The sequence below is a fragment of the Podarcis filfolensis genome, assembly GCF_964270895.1.
Source record: "Podarcis filfolensis genome assembly, chromosome: 6".
In the NCBI taxonomy this organism is placed as follows: domain Eukaryota; kingdom Metazoa; phylum Chordata; class Lepidosauria; order Squamata; family Lacertidae; genus Podarcis; species Podarcis filfolensis.
In genome coordinates this window covers 27,215,867-27,230,764 of record NC_139609.1, presented here as the reverse complement: position 1 = coordinate 27,230,764, position 14,898 = coordinate 27,215,867, and the positions used below count along the sequence as shown (strand labels likewise).

At 41.7% G+C, this 14,898-nt stretch overlaps 1 protein-coding gene across 11 annotated transcripts in view; it reads right to left on the bottom strand.

The window, feature by feature from the left end:
* Nucleotides 1-14,898, bottom strand: part of AGL (amylo-alpha-1,6-glucosidase and 4-alpha-glucanotransferase) — a 49,900-nt gene that overhangs the window by 31,717 nt on the left and 3,285 nt on the right. For all 11 annotated transcript variants that reach the window (XR_014549624.1, XR_014549625.1, XM_083620544.1 and 8 more), the window contains exons 3-11: nt 12,818-13,028; nt 9,792-9,958; nt 8,931-9,134; nt 6,391-6,572; nt 5,135-5,246; nt 3,605-3,725; nt 2,907-3,009; nt 2,695-2,792; nt 786-925 (exon numbers count right to left, since the gene is read on the bottom strand). Coding sequence is in view for 9 of the 11 variants with exons in the window: in XM_083620544.1 (XP_083476670.1) it covers nt 786-925; nt 2,695-2,792; nt 2,907-3,009; nt 3,605-3,725; nt 5,135-5,246; nt 6,391-6,572; nt 8,931-9,134; nt 9,792-9,958; nt 12,818-13,028 (1,338 nt within the window). In the remaining 2 variants the exon portion in view is untranslated. The remainder of the gene's footprint in view (nt 1-785; nt 926-2,694; nt 2,793-2,906; nt 3,010-3,604; nt 3,726-5,134; nt 5,247-6,390; nt 6,573-8,930; nt 9,135-9,791; nt 9,959-12,817; nt 13,029-14,898) is intronic.

The window sequence follows — 14,898 nt, the reverse complement described above, 5'->3', positions numbered from 1 at the left end:
ACTTACACCAAACTAGAAAAACATGCGGAACTAATCTGTGTAACATCAAAACTCAGAATGGAAAGTTTTATTTATTTGTTTATTATTTCATTTATGAACCTCTTTCCACGAGGCACCCTGGAGCAATTTACAATAAACATATTTACAACTGTTAAAATTATTTGTATATATGCAATATGTACACACATGGGCGTAGCCAAGGAGGGGGCAGGTGCTCCCCTAACTAAATACAAATCAATTTAAATCAGATTCCACCCCCCAAGCCTTCCCCGCAGCTAAAATCCTGGCTACGCCCATGCACATACAATCAGTTTTAGAGCAACAACAGTACAAAAATAATATCAGTTCAAATCTAAGCCCGTCATACTTTGCAACAACTCTATTTAAGTGATCAGAAATTCCAAAGCTAACATGTGTTAGTTTATTTATTACAATTTAGGGGACTTACTTTTCCCTATGCACTTACTGACAACATGATCTTAAAACATACTTGCACTGGTTCCCAACTGTACTTAATCCCCCCAAAGTCTCTGCAATGGCAGCCTCACCCACAGCTTGCAATGCTATATGGGGAAAGGGATGAATTGATCCTTGGGCAAAGAAATTCCCAAAATGCAGACAGCTCTTAGGAAGCCAATGTCTTATTGAAAGGCGTCTAGGAGACTACTCAAGGTACTGCAATAAGAAGTTGCAGTATAACTGAGAATGGGCACAACATCCCTATTCACCTACGCTAGCAAAAGGCATTTTAAAAAAAGGTATATATAACTTTCAGAATCACCTACCTGGTTCAGCAAAATTTCTTAAAGGGTCATCTCCCATCACCCAACCGTTGTGGGCCATAAAATAACTTGCTTTGTCAGGTTGATGCAACATGCGTTCTTCCTCTTCCAAGGTTAGCTCTTTAAAAGGGTATGTAAAGTAGCTGTAAAGTACGGAAAGTACTTTTTAGAGCCGAGGTAGCAAACCCATAGCCCTCCAGATGTTTGAGGGCTACACCATCCCTGCCTATTGCCTATGCTGGCTAGGCCTGATGGAAGCTGCAGCCCAGGCACATCTGGAGGGCCACAGGTCCCCCATCCATTTTAGAGCATCAGATTGTATATAATGACAATTGAAATGCCTCGTACCAGAAAGAAAAAAAGTGTTTTTCATAAAGGACGTCCCTACAATATTGTAAACCCTTTCTGCCACAATCAGCTTAATACTGGGCGCTTTTGTCTGGAGTTGAGCTTTTTGTCTCTTCTAGCAAACCGTGAGGCCCAAATTCCACACACAGTAACCCACTACTTTATGAATATCAGCAATCTCACTGAAGATTATATTACATCTACAGTTTCACATATATAAAGCAAGTAGATGGATGAATCCTAGCTTTCAAAATTTGTAAACACTCTTTTAAAAACAAATCTTTCTAAACAGTGAAACACAAGTTTTTAATTCAGTCTCTTTACATATTTTAAGTTAAACTATTTGTGTGTTTAAATTTCTAACTGCATCTCCAAAGGCCTTCAAGCCTTTAATACGTTTAAGAGGCTTTGGGTCAAATGACTGACGATTGCCCCCCCCCCCAAATCTGACATCCACCAACCCCTGCAAAAAGACCCAAATCTCACTGCTCTAATTGATGAACACTGTGTGCAATATGTATTATATCCACACACATGAACGCTCACCATTTCAGTGAAACTTCATGAACATCCAAAAACAGATGCACAAGTGAAGCCACACAATCAAATTTAGATGACTGCCGACATTCAGCAGCACATCTTAGATGTCCACAGAATTTGACTGAAATTTTCACTATACCTAGGTGAATTAAATTTTCAGAATACCTAGGTGAGTCCTTTCTTTCCTCCATTTGTCACATGCTGCATTTCAACAAGGAAGTCTCCAATGAACCATAGTTCCCCCTCTTACCCAAACCAAGGAACAGTGGCTAACATGTTCAGAACGAGCCAGGATTTTAAACAGACTTCAAAAGCTGTGTCTTATGATCCTACTTTGTCTTTAACCTGGCTACCAGAGTTGGATGCAACAGGAAGCTATGTTTACAACATAGGTACTGGATCAGGCCAAAGGCTCTTCTAGTTCCGCATTCTATCCTCGTCATGGCTAGCAAGATACCTACAGGAAGCCTGCAAGGACATGAGCAGGCTAGTACTCTCCCATTCACATTCCCCAGCAGCTGGTATTCAGAGAAGAAGAGTTTGGATTTGATATCCCGCTTTATCACTACCTGAAGGAGTCTCAAAGTGGCTAACATTCTCCTTTCCCTTCCTCCCCCACAACAAACACTCTGTGAGGTGAGTGGGGCTGAGAGACTTCAGAGAAGTGTGACTGGCCCAAGGTCACCCAGCAGCTGCGTGTGGAGGAGCAGGGAAGCGAACCCAGTTCACCAGATTACGAGTCTACTGATCTTAACCACTACACCACACTGGCATACTGATTAATTGGAGACATCTAGGTTTAACACATGCATGCTGCAAAAGGAGGAGAGAAGGGGCTGTGCGCATGTTTGAGTGAGGGTGTGTGTATATCTTGGCTTATTAAACAAAAATACACATGCCACGCACTCAAAGTCAGAGTCTTGTTCTACAATCTTTACTTTCTGACATATTACATATTACCAAACACCAACCATTTTTATCCATCACCAAAGACATTTTCTTTTGAGTGTAGAAGATATAATACCTCGTAACTAAAGGAAACTTTCGGGTTACGGGACCTAATTTAGGACCATGCCCAGCCAGTCGTTCATAGTTCACCGTCGCCACAATGCAATTGGCCGCCTGGAAGCCAGTAAAAGCAGTCATTTTAGCACAGCTTTAACAGTTCAGTGGATGCTACAAATAATGAACAAATGAATGCAAGCATGAACTTCAAAGATGTCTTATTGGTACAACCTGCTCTTGATGGTAGTTTGTCTGCCTGTACATTTCACCGTTTAGTTCTTCAACTCTCTTGCGGAACCAGTTACAGCATTCCTCGATTGCTGCAGGCCCATTGCTGAAAACAACAATGCATGAAAAGATTGAAATGCCACTCAAATAAACGTGTCAGGAGTTCTGAGCTTAATTCATGCACAGCCATGAGGAAGTTGATGTCTCCTTACACTCCAAATGTCAACATCGAGTTGATGCAAAATCAATCTGTGTCTAAGACAGTCAAGGCCTATTTGTAAGTTTTCTCATTCAAGCTACCTTTGATATCAAACATTCACCTTTGGTGAATCTGGAATAGTTTGTTCTGTACATCTTTTGCATTAAATATATGTATGGGAACAGCACTCTATAAGAACTATACAACATGTGACATACCAGACAATGAGCCTTCCAAGAACAGAAAATTCAGGTGCTAAGCAACCTGTTTCATACCAAATTGAGTGGGTGTGTTTCATGCAAATGCTACAGCCAGTTAGATTGAACGAGGTGCCACTAGCTGTGCAGTTTTCACAGTGCATTTATTAGGCTCCTCGTTTTTCTGTGAATGGAGCAGACCCCATTTTCTGACCCTTGAATGACAGGTCTGACTCTCCCCTCCTGGAAAAGCATGTGCCACCAAGACGTTTCAGTGTTTAAAAATACTTTGAGCAAGGACATACCTATGAGGTATGAAGGTGTTCAATGCAATGTTCATATCTACAGTACAGCCGAGTCTCTTGAATTCAGGATCCTGAACAATTGCAAGATGTTGATTGGGGTCAGTTTTAACTTTAGAACCACCTGTTGTATATTTAAGAAACAGAATATTTTTTAATGAATTTAAAAGCATTTATTGCCTACATAACTGGTCAATTCTTTATTATTCTGAAAGCCAAGGAACCCACAGATCCAAATGCTACCCAGCAGTCTAACATGTTGTACAGTGGACAGACTCCTTCCATTCTAAAATAATCAAAATTCCCCCACACACAAAGTTCGCTTTCAGTGCTCCTAAAGCGTAATAATAGTATAGTAATAATTTATTATTTATACCCCGCCCATCTGGCTGGGCTTCCCCAGCCACTCTGGGCGGCTCCCAACAGAATATTAAAAACACAACAAAAGATCAAACATTAAAAACTTCCCTAAACAGGGCTGCTTTCAGATGTCTTCTAAAAGTCAGACAGTTGTTTATTTCCTAAACATCTGATGGAAGGGCATTCCACAGGGCAGGGCCGTTACCGAGAAGGCCCTCTGCCTGGTTCCCTGTAACCTCACTTCTCACAGTGAGGGAACCGCCAGAAGGTCCTCGGAGCTGGACCTCAATGTCTGGGCTGAAGAATGGGGGTGGAGATGCTCCTTCAGGTATACCGGGCCAAGGCCATTTAGGGCTTTAAAGGTCCGCAACAACACTTTGAATTGTGCTCGGAAATGTCCTGGGAGCCAATGTAGGTCTTTCAAGACCAGTATTATATGGTCTCAGCGGCCACTCCCAGTTACACAGTCTAGCTGCTGCATTCTGGATTAATTGCAATTTCTGGGTCACCTTCAAAGGTAGCCCCATGTAGAGCGCGTTGCAGTAGTCCAAGTGGGAGATAACCAGAGCATGCACCACTCTGGTGAGACAGTCCATGGGCAGGTAGGGTCTCAGCCTGCGTACCAGATGGAGCTGGTAGACAGCTGCCCTGGACACAGAACTGACCTGCGCCTCCATGGACAGCTGGGGGTCCAAAATGACTCCCAGGCTGTGCACCTGGTCCTTCAGAGGCACAGTTACCCCATTCAGGACCAGGGAGTCCCCTGCACGCACCTGCCCCCTGTCTCCCATGTATCTTACGGTCATTTCTCAGCACGTATAACCATATGTACACAGACACATCCCATTTAGCTTGAGCTACTTTCTACACTTGAACTCTGGCCACACTGCAAAAGAAGAATAGGTAATCAGATACCAGGGCATAGACCCTCTCAAAGTGGCCTGCCAGGGATGGGGAAGCTCTGAATCTGCCCCACCAGCTGAATCCTGTTCCCCAAGATGTCCTCTTGCCCCGTAACAAGCTACTTTTGGGAACGGAAGGGACTTTTGAAAGTAGCTTTATTTGCAACATGAAAGGTAGTTAAAAGTTCCACTGGCCTAGCCAAAGCCAACCGCGGCTAACTGGATCCCAGGTGGCGTTTGTTCGTGCTGAGAGTTATAAGGTTTTTTTTACCTTGAGTCAACAGAGTTTTAAATTGCTGGACTGCTTTGTTAACATCTACTTGGAAAAATTCCCATAATCTTAGCTTCGGGAAAATATCCTCCCAAATGACTTTACGGACATTCTGCAAAAATAAAAGCAGCACGTCAGGCAGGTAAACAAAATTCAGTGCCATATGCAAAAATTAATTATAAATGCTCCTGCGCCAAAACTGTTCCGAGCCATCATTCCTTTATTACATACACAACACTCTGTGAGGCATTTATACTGTTCCACAGGAAAGCACAGAATCCAGCAGCAAATACTTTATTTATTTAGAAAAACAAACAAACAGGGAAAGTTTTGAGCTGAACCCTAGTACCTATATGACTTACTTTTATATGAACTTATGAGTCACTATTCTACAAAATATTCATGGCAAGACCACTTGCAATACAGACCCAGAAAGAAAAACTTTTTTTAAAAAAAAACATATACCCTGGAACTAAGATGGGCAAAGCCTGTCTTGTTGCATAACAACACTTCTCTTCCTTTTGCAACAAGACATCTCTTGAGGAGACAAGAGCAGGAAGAGAGGAATGGAAAGTCATGCCGTGAAAACAAGAGCCTAATTTAAGGTTACCAGATGTCCCCATTTCCCAGGGACAGTCCCTGGATTTACAAATCAGTCCCCATACAAAATCCATTGAAGTTGAAAAGTGTCCCTGGATTCACTGGAAAAAATCTGGTAACCTTAGAATTGCCACACATTGGATCTAACCCAATATAACTGTACTTAAGACAAATATGACAAAGTACAATAGAAAGGATTAGCATACAGATGCCGTCTTTTTTATTACCGTATTTTTCGCCCTGTAAGATGCCCCAGACCACAAGACGCACCTAGTTTTTGGAGGAGGAAAACAAGAAAAAAAATATTCTGAATCTCAGAAGCCAGAACAGCAAGAGGGATCACTGCACAGTGAAAGCAGCGATCCCTCTTGCTGTTCTGGCTTCTGGGATAGCTGTGCAGCCTGCATTCGCTCCATAAGATGCACACACATTTCCCCTTACTTTTTAGGAGGGAAAAAGGGAGTCTTATAGAGCAAAAAATACGGTATATAAAAAGACTACTGCCATACTGAAGGAAATTAAAGTTTTAATCCTCCCACAGAAAGGCAAGCTGAAAAGTGAAACAGTTAGAAGTTCCACAGATTATAAATTAGACTTCCCTTCCATTCAGTGACAGCACATGTTATCAAGCAATATATTATGTGTTTATTTCTTACATTCAAGTGGTGTTCGTTCTCAAGCAGTGGAGGAACTCCTTTGTCGCTGCATTTCCCACCAGCCACTTTACAGGTTAAATGCCACAGGGCTCGGTCCAAAAGCCAGGCTGGTTTCAAGTGAGGAGAATTAACAAGGTTGTATGCACATTCTGGATGCTGAGTTATCCATTCACTATTTGAAGCTAGGAAAAACAAAGAGATACACAATGAGAAAGGGAAAAAAATTAAATATCAAGCATATAGCACCTCAGGATGGCACTTCCATTATCCTGCCAATTACCTCTATGGAGTGTATGTATGTATGAAAGTTAAGATTCTGAATGGACATTGGATATGTCATATTTAGTAAATTTTAAAGGTGCTTCTTGATTTCTTAATGCAGAAAATGACAATATACAGAATTCTAAGGCATCTCTCATATTTGTTTACTGCTTACTGTCTACAGCAGGCTTCCTCCAACTCGGCCCTCCAGATGTTTTTGGCCTACAACTCCCATGATCCCTAGCTAGCAGGACCAGTGATCAGGGATGATGGGAATTGTAGTCTCAAAACATCTGGAGGGCCGAGTTGGAGGAAGCCTGGTCTACAGAGAAGTCTAGGAATACTGCTGAAAGTAAAACACTCAGAAGAAGCTGAGCACATATATTCTGCTCTGTTCAAGATTCACTACTGGGATATTATAAATCTTTTCGTTCCACAGCGGTGAGATTTGTTGCTCATTCTTTTCTATATGAATCAGCAACCAAGTGCTAAATCAATAAAGCCTTGCCAAGTTTCAAAGTCCATATCTGGAGCTTGGCCTTTTGCCGGATGCAGTTGGCAAGTGAGTTTTTCAATGGCGGCAATCAGCCACAGTTATACCTCTTTTCTAATGTTAACTGATCAGGTGTTTTTCCAATAACCTGTCATTACTAATCAGCCTGATGCGAACACTCACAGGTATTGGGTAGGCTTCAACGTAGTGCTAACGAGATCGTTCTCTTGGGCAAGCAGAAATGATTGTGCTCACAGAACGATCTATCTTTGCCTCCCATCATGGGGTGATCTGGGGTTTTTCTGACCCTCCAGAGCAGAACTGGGGGAGATGCAGAGTTACACATGGGAATAACCATTGCACTAGTGGCAGTCCTTGCACTGGCTTCCACTAATGGAACCTTATAGCTGAATCCAGCCCTAGATCTTTAGAAGTTTAAATGTTGTCCTTCATATATACTTTGCAATGTCAAGAAGGCATCAACACTAATTTTTAGTCACTTCCCCCCCATTGCCATAAAATCATTTCCCAAAATTCTGAAGAGAACACACACGAGTTATGTTCCTTTTTGGGGAGAACTTTGCCAACTACTGAAATTGCATTGCTTATTAAATTTTTGTAATCAAAGGAGACAATGTTGAAGGACCCGCACCTAGGAACTAAGGAACTCTGTACGTTCTCAAAAAATGGTTATTCCACTGAGTGAGACTTCAGCTGATACAGTTCTCCGGGGATAAGTGCAAGCTCAAATGTGGATATTCATCACTTGATAGCTGTAATATATCCAGTGATGATATTTTACATCTCAAACCATCATCCAGGCCCAAAGCTTCTTCTGATGCAAGCAGTTCAAGGTTCACCAGCCCATCATTGAGGTACATGTGTGTCTCAATAAGTCTGCTGGAGGGGGGCATTCAATAAGTGCGCTCTCTCGCTCTCTCTCTGTCACATAGGAGTGGCAGAAAATAAAGCCTGGCCCTTGCATGGATATCAAGGAAACAGAGAAAACTGTCTAGGGAAGAACAGCACCTCTGTTGTGGTGCAAGGTGTTCTTCCTTAACCTAAAATTGTCCTCCAACACTGAAACTCAAGATCCTTTAGAACCTGGCATTCTAAAGCCACGAAGATCTTACTTTTCACGGAAGGTCTGACCTTTATAAACATGGAGCTCTGCCATCAGCGGTAAAAGCAGCCAGCCAATTGAACTGACAAAATGAGGCTGCGTTCCACTTGGACACTTTCGTCAGTCTCTACTTAGTTGCACAAATGCTTCTATTTTTGCAATACTTTTGCCCAGTTCTGAAAATTGGCATGAGAATGTCCTCCAACCCCACAACCCCCCCAGACACTGAAAAAAAAAGGGCTTTCTTCTCTTGGCTAATGGAGACACAACGTTTCGTGCTTGCAGGAGCTGTAACCCTCAAAGCATTTTGAAAACAAGTCAATTAAAAATGTCTGAATAGTTACAAATCTTAAGATCACCACCAAACGCCCATCCCCTATTTTTTCCTGGGTTATTTAAGTAAAATACAGTTTTAAACAACACACAGAACCTATAGGGAAATCAACTGCCATAGCTCGAACTAATTCTTAAAAATATATTTTTAAAATTCTCTTTTTATACTCCTGGACACGACTGGTCTTTGTGAAGTTTGCACATGAATGCAAAAGTTGCTGGATACAAATGTGTGCATTTGTTAAGTGCAGTGGATAAGACAGAGAAACTATTACCCTATGCATTTTCACCCTTGAGGTTAAATTCAAATGACAGCAAAAATGAACATACCAGTGTGATTGTAGACTACATCGGTAATACAAAGCATATTCCATTCATTTTTCATTTTTTCCACTAGTTGTCCAAGCTCACTCCAAGAACACTTTTTGTTAGGGGTTGAAAAATCAGGATTTATTTCCAGCTGATCAGCTAATGAATAACATGATCTTGATGTACCAAGTTTCTGGACTGGTGTCAAGTGAACCATGTTGTAACCTACAAAGCAATAATGAAATGTATTAACATGACACTTATAGTAGACTGGGCAGTCTTAAGTATTGAAGGCAAAGGTAAAGGACCCCTGGATGGTTAAGTCCAGTCAAAAGTGACTATGGGGTGCGGCGTTCATCTCACTCTCAGGCTGGGGGAGCTGGCGTTTGTCCACAGACAGCTTTCCGGGTCATGTTGCCAGCATGACTAAACCGCTTCTGGTGCAACGGGACACCGTGATGGAAGCCAGAGTGCACAGAAACACAGTTTACCTTCCCGCCAGAGCGGTACCTATTTATCTACTTGAACTGGCATGCTTTCGAACTGCTAGGTTGGCAGGAGCTGGGACAGAGCAACAGGAGCTCATCCTGTCGTGGGGATTCGAACCGCTGACCTTCTGATTGGCAAGTCCAAGAGGCTGAGTGGTTTAGACCACAGCGCCACCCGCTCCTTGCTGAGTACTGAAAGCAACCCTTCATAAAAACATGCAAGCTTGGTGAAACCAAGCAGGTCTGGATCTGGTTAGCATCCAAATGGGAGATTTGCCTGGGAACCATGTGTGTATTGCCTTGAGCTCCCCGGAAGAAATAGGATATTTAAATACAGTCAGTCAATCAGTGCTATGTACCAGAGATTTGATTTGGGAGTCAATGTGTTTATTACCAGATTCTTTTGCGACTCGAAGACGATCTTCCCATCCATCAAATGGTCCCAGACACTTAGCCAGGAATGTCTGGAGTGTAACACAATCCAGGGGCAATTCATGATTGTCAGCACCAACACGCAAAATAGGATCCACAACTATGTAACCTCCACCGCTTTTCTTATCTCTGCAAGAACACACACACATCTTTGATCAATACAAAAGCAAATAATTGCTGGAGTCAATCACCTATTAATACCAGGACCTAACAATATATTTTTTGCTTGCTATTCTAAAATTATTTTAATGTCTTTAAGGGAATCAGAATGCATTTACAATACTTTGAAGCTCAGAAGATACTGCTTTTTAAAAACCCTTTAAGCCTGCAAGTGTATACTCACTAACCCAGAAGAGTAAACCCCACTACTTAATGGATGTTACTCCTATGTAGATATACATAGAATTGTTCTTAAGAGAAGCCAAACATAGAATAAAAACTGTTGAATGGCTGAAACAGGAATGCTAGGAAAGTCAAATGCATTTAGCCCATGTTTTATAAAGAATCGAGGAGTTTTCCCCAGAAACCATCTCAAATTCACCTGTGACCTTCCTGACATTATGAGACTGTTTCCCTGCTGCTGCAATTATAATTATAAAGCAGTTTATAGCAGGCTTCCTCAAACTCACCCCCCAGATGTTTTTGGCCTACAACTCCCATGATCCCTAGCTAGCAGGACCAGTGGTCAGGAATGATGGGAACTGTAGTCTCAAAACATCTGGAGGCCCAAGTTTGAGGAAGCCTGATTTATAGTGTTCAAAATGCTTCACATGCCCTGTATGCCTCTGGACCCCACCCCTCTAGTTGTGTTCAAGCGGGCCTTAAAGATTTTACTATTCCAAGTTGTTTTTAATTGAATAGGATGGCTGTCCACAATTTTAACTACAATTGCTTTTATTTGTGGCTGGATGATTTAACTGTTTTAAATTATATTTTTTTATGACCCTTAACTGTGAATATCTCCGAGTCGCCCCTTGGCCCTGAAAAGCAATGATGAAAAAATACCCAAATAAATAAAATATTGGGGATCATAAGCCACTATTATGGCTTTGTTGCAGATTCAGGCTGGGACATGACGGCTTGCCCAAAGCAGAAGACTTTCCAGCTCACACACAACCATTCAGCCATAAGAGATGTAAAAGGTTTTTGTTTTGTAAATTATTGAGATACAGAGCCTCTCCTTAAAAAAAGCAACAATAACATGGGTGCGCTTTTAAGTATCTCTCCGTCTGAAGATTTATGCAAGCAGCTTGTAATCTGCACAGAAGTTTCCAGGATCTTCCTGCCGAGAAACTGTATGTATTCTGGGTCTCCTATTACATTTTCCCATACTGTATCCTCATAGCTGTCTGACTTGCAGGAGCACTTCCCTGCCTTTAGAGTAACCTGAGTAGAGAAGCCCAGAAAACAGGGCAAGGTCAATGAGCTGGTCTGGAACATACACCCTGCACTCAAAAGGCAGCCTACCTCAGGAGTATTGGTGCGCTTGGCTGGCAAAGCTACACTGATGATATGCAGGTTTTAAAAACTCATTGTGGCGTTTCAAAAAGGAAAACACATAGAACCATGACATGCACAACTGCTGACCTCTTAAGTCGCTGAACTGATCTTTTCCTGGCATTTGAAGATCAGCACTAACACCCAACATTTATTGAAAACAAACCTAATGGTTGTAAATACCACAGACTGCCCCCCAATATGACAAATCTAGCAAACAATATCTGAGAATTCAACTTTTCAAACAGTACTGGGATCTTCTTTTAAATGACTTATAAACAGATGTGGTTTTACATTTCCTCTTTGACATTCACATGCAATGAGAATATGCCACCAATTTTTTTCAAGATCAAGGACTGCATTTTCAATAAACCAGAGTTCTTCGTCTTCCTTTATTAGCAACCTCTCTTAATTTACGTGTCAGCAATGCACACCTGAGGCTTGTGTGCCTCTTCTCAGCTCAGAAAGAGGTAGAGGACAAAATAGCAAATTTAGTCTCAACTTATATAGTCTTGTTATGTGGAGTGCCTTTGTCAAATGTTATCTTAGGCCAAACTACATGTTACCTTCCTTGACTGGTTAGCAGTCATGTCTCTTTCCCTCTCCCCCCTCCCAAATTAAGTACTAGGGAAGGGGTGGGAAAAGGATTCTCATTAGGCCTGCAGCACATTGAGAGGGGAGGTTTAACTCTTCCCTTCCAGCTGTGCTCTCAACAAAAAAACACCCCGTGTTGCAGTAAGCACTGGGAGGGAAAAGGCCCATTTGTGCCAATGTGAATTCCCTTCTCTCCCAGTGCTAACTGCAGCACAAGGCCACATTTTCAGAGAGATCACAACTGGAGAGGAATACCTCCAGCTTTCACATGTTGTGGTCCAATGAGAACCAGCCCCCACTGCGCCTAGTATTTTTAATTTTTTTTTTAATGACCAACATATATTGTTGTTTGCTAACCACACAAGAAAGGTAGCATCTAGCTTTGCTTAACTCAATGTCTGAGGGAGGCACTCAACATAGTAAGTCAATACACATATAGACCTAACTGCTTGACTGTTCCCCATCTCTTTTTGAGGTGGGGGGAGACACACACAAACCTCTGCATGGAGAACCAGCCTCCCAGGGCTATCTTAAGGTTTGCGGCCTACTCCTCTGTCACACAGAAAAGACTGCTAGCAGGGTTAAGATGTGAACGACTCCCAATACAGTTGTACCTTGGTTCTCGAACAGAATGTGTTCTGGGAGTCTGTTCGAGCCCCGGAACTGTTTGAAAACCAAGATGCGGCTTCTGATTGGCTGCAGGGGCATCCTGCAGCCAATCGGAAGCCAGAAAAGCCGCTTCCAAAAATCATTCGGAATCCGGAACACTCACTTCCAGGTTTCGATCGATCGGAAGCCGATTTGTTTGGGAGCCAAGGCGTCTGAGATCAAAGGTACGACAGCATAAGAAACAGGAGGTGCTTATGATATCTTCCTCTGGATCCAACCATTACTTACTCATGACTGAAATAATACTGGTATGACCCAGAGATCTGGAGATCCAGTTTGCAGTATTTGTCAGAATCATCTTCTTTCCCAGTTGGGTTGTGCCATGACAGGCACCTGAACTTGTGACGGTTGAACCCTTCTCCAGAAGCTGGGTAGTTGGTATGCACCGTAACGTGTTTGCCTTGCAAGGTAGGCCCCAGACGGAACTGTAGTTCAAAACCTGAATAGAGCAAGACAGGCAACGGTTAGAGCACAAACACCCGTATCTTAAAACTTATCAACATGGAACGATGAGCCAACTGCCAGAAAGGACTGTTGAGGAAATGGCTGGTTTGTTTGCCATGAGTTCTGTTTATCCACAGAGGAAAGGAAGGGCTGCAGAGGTTGAAAGACCCCAATGTGGTTATATGCATTAGCTCTCAGGGCAGATGAATGCTGGAAATTAAATATTTAGACATCAACCAGCTCAATCGATTGAGCTACAGATATGAACAGAACGGTATAGTTGTTCACTCATTAAGAGCCACTAATGACCAAGGCCTAGATCTTGCAAACCATATGCGAGAGGGAGCCATGAACAACAAAGAACAAAGCACTCACACAAAGATTATTTTCTTTAAAAACCCAGCACCACACAAAGTATCTGTTCATCCAAAACAAAACGGCCTTGGCTACTGTGGCCTCCAAAGCTCATAAAGTACTACACACAATTTACGAAATTATACAAGAGAGCAACATTTTATAACTGTTTCAAAGAAGATATGGAACGGAGCCAGCTCAAAAGCAATGCCAGAATGAAGCTGTGCAAATATATACATGAGTAGCCCATGATTATTTCATCTGCAACTGTTACCTTCATTTACTGACACAGAAACGAATTGGTAAGCAGCGTGAAGATCTTTGGGAAAGGCCTTTTCTGCAGTGGCTCCCTGTCTGTGGAATACTCTCCTTAGGGAGGTTCGGCTGGCGCCTTCATTTTACACTTTAGACACCAGGCAAAAACATTCCTCTTTAAATAGGCCTTTGGCTGATTACATCCAATACCATCTTAAATGTGTTGTGGGGTTAGTGGTTTATTGTTGTTCGTGTTTTCATCATGCATTTTGCGTTTTTTTTAATCTTGTGTTTTTGTGTTGTGAACCGCCCTGAGATTTATGGATAGGGTATAGTATACCAATTTAATAAATATTGTAATAATAATAATAATTTGTTAAGCCTAAGTTTCTTTGCCTTCATAACAATGTCTATAAAAATAAATCTAAGATCAGGTCATTTGTGCTTTTGCTACAGGCTTGACAAGTTTGTTTATAGTTTGCTAAACATAGATCGGACTGCAGAGATGTTTGCTACTGATATCTTATTCCCTAAAACCCATGTAGACTAAAAATGCATAGCTCATATTAGTTACACCGTCTATCTGTTAGTTCTTTCTGCTATGTGGAACTGCATGGCTTTTTCTATTTTAAAAGTTTTCCCAAATAATTTTTTTCTATCTTGCAGAGCAGAAATACAGATAAGAACTAGCTACATTTCCCTTCACTGTCACAGTGCATTGCCCTTGAGGTGCTCCCCTAGCCATTTTCCAAATTATAAAATCAAATCACCTGAGCAAATTCCTAGTTTTAGAGGAGCGTAATTTGTTAAACACAGTTGAATTATTTTTGGTTCCGGCTAGTTGTTGAGATTACATTACTATTTGGGTCAATTTTAACTGCTGTTGTTTATTGATTTTGCTTTATGCATGTGGGGAAACCACTTTTGAGCCTCTTAATTTATAAATGAAAATTTAAGAAAATAAAAATTCAAAAATTTTGAGGTTTCAAAAGTTCTTCAGCATTCAGCAAATAAAATTCTTACAGCCTGAACCTAACCATGCTTTAAGTTTACTTCTTTTCTATGGAGGCTGTTGTCCAGTTTGTGTACTTGGGATTCCATGCTTTACAAGTAAAATGGGGGTAAGTCTCGTTAACCTGAATGGAGCTTCCTTCTGAGCAACAGATAGCCTTGTTAATGTACAAACGAGCACCCAAGATGGTACAGATGAAGCAGGAAGCACAAATGCTTCAAACTACCTATTTCCTAGCCTACAC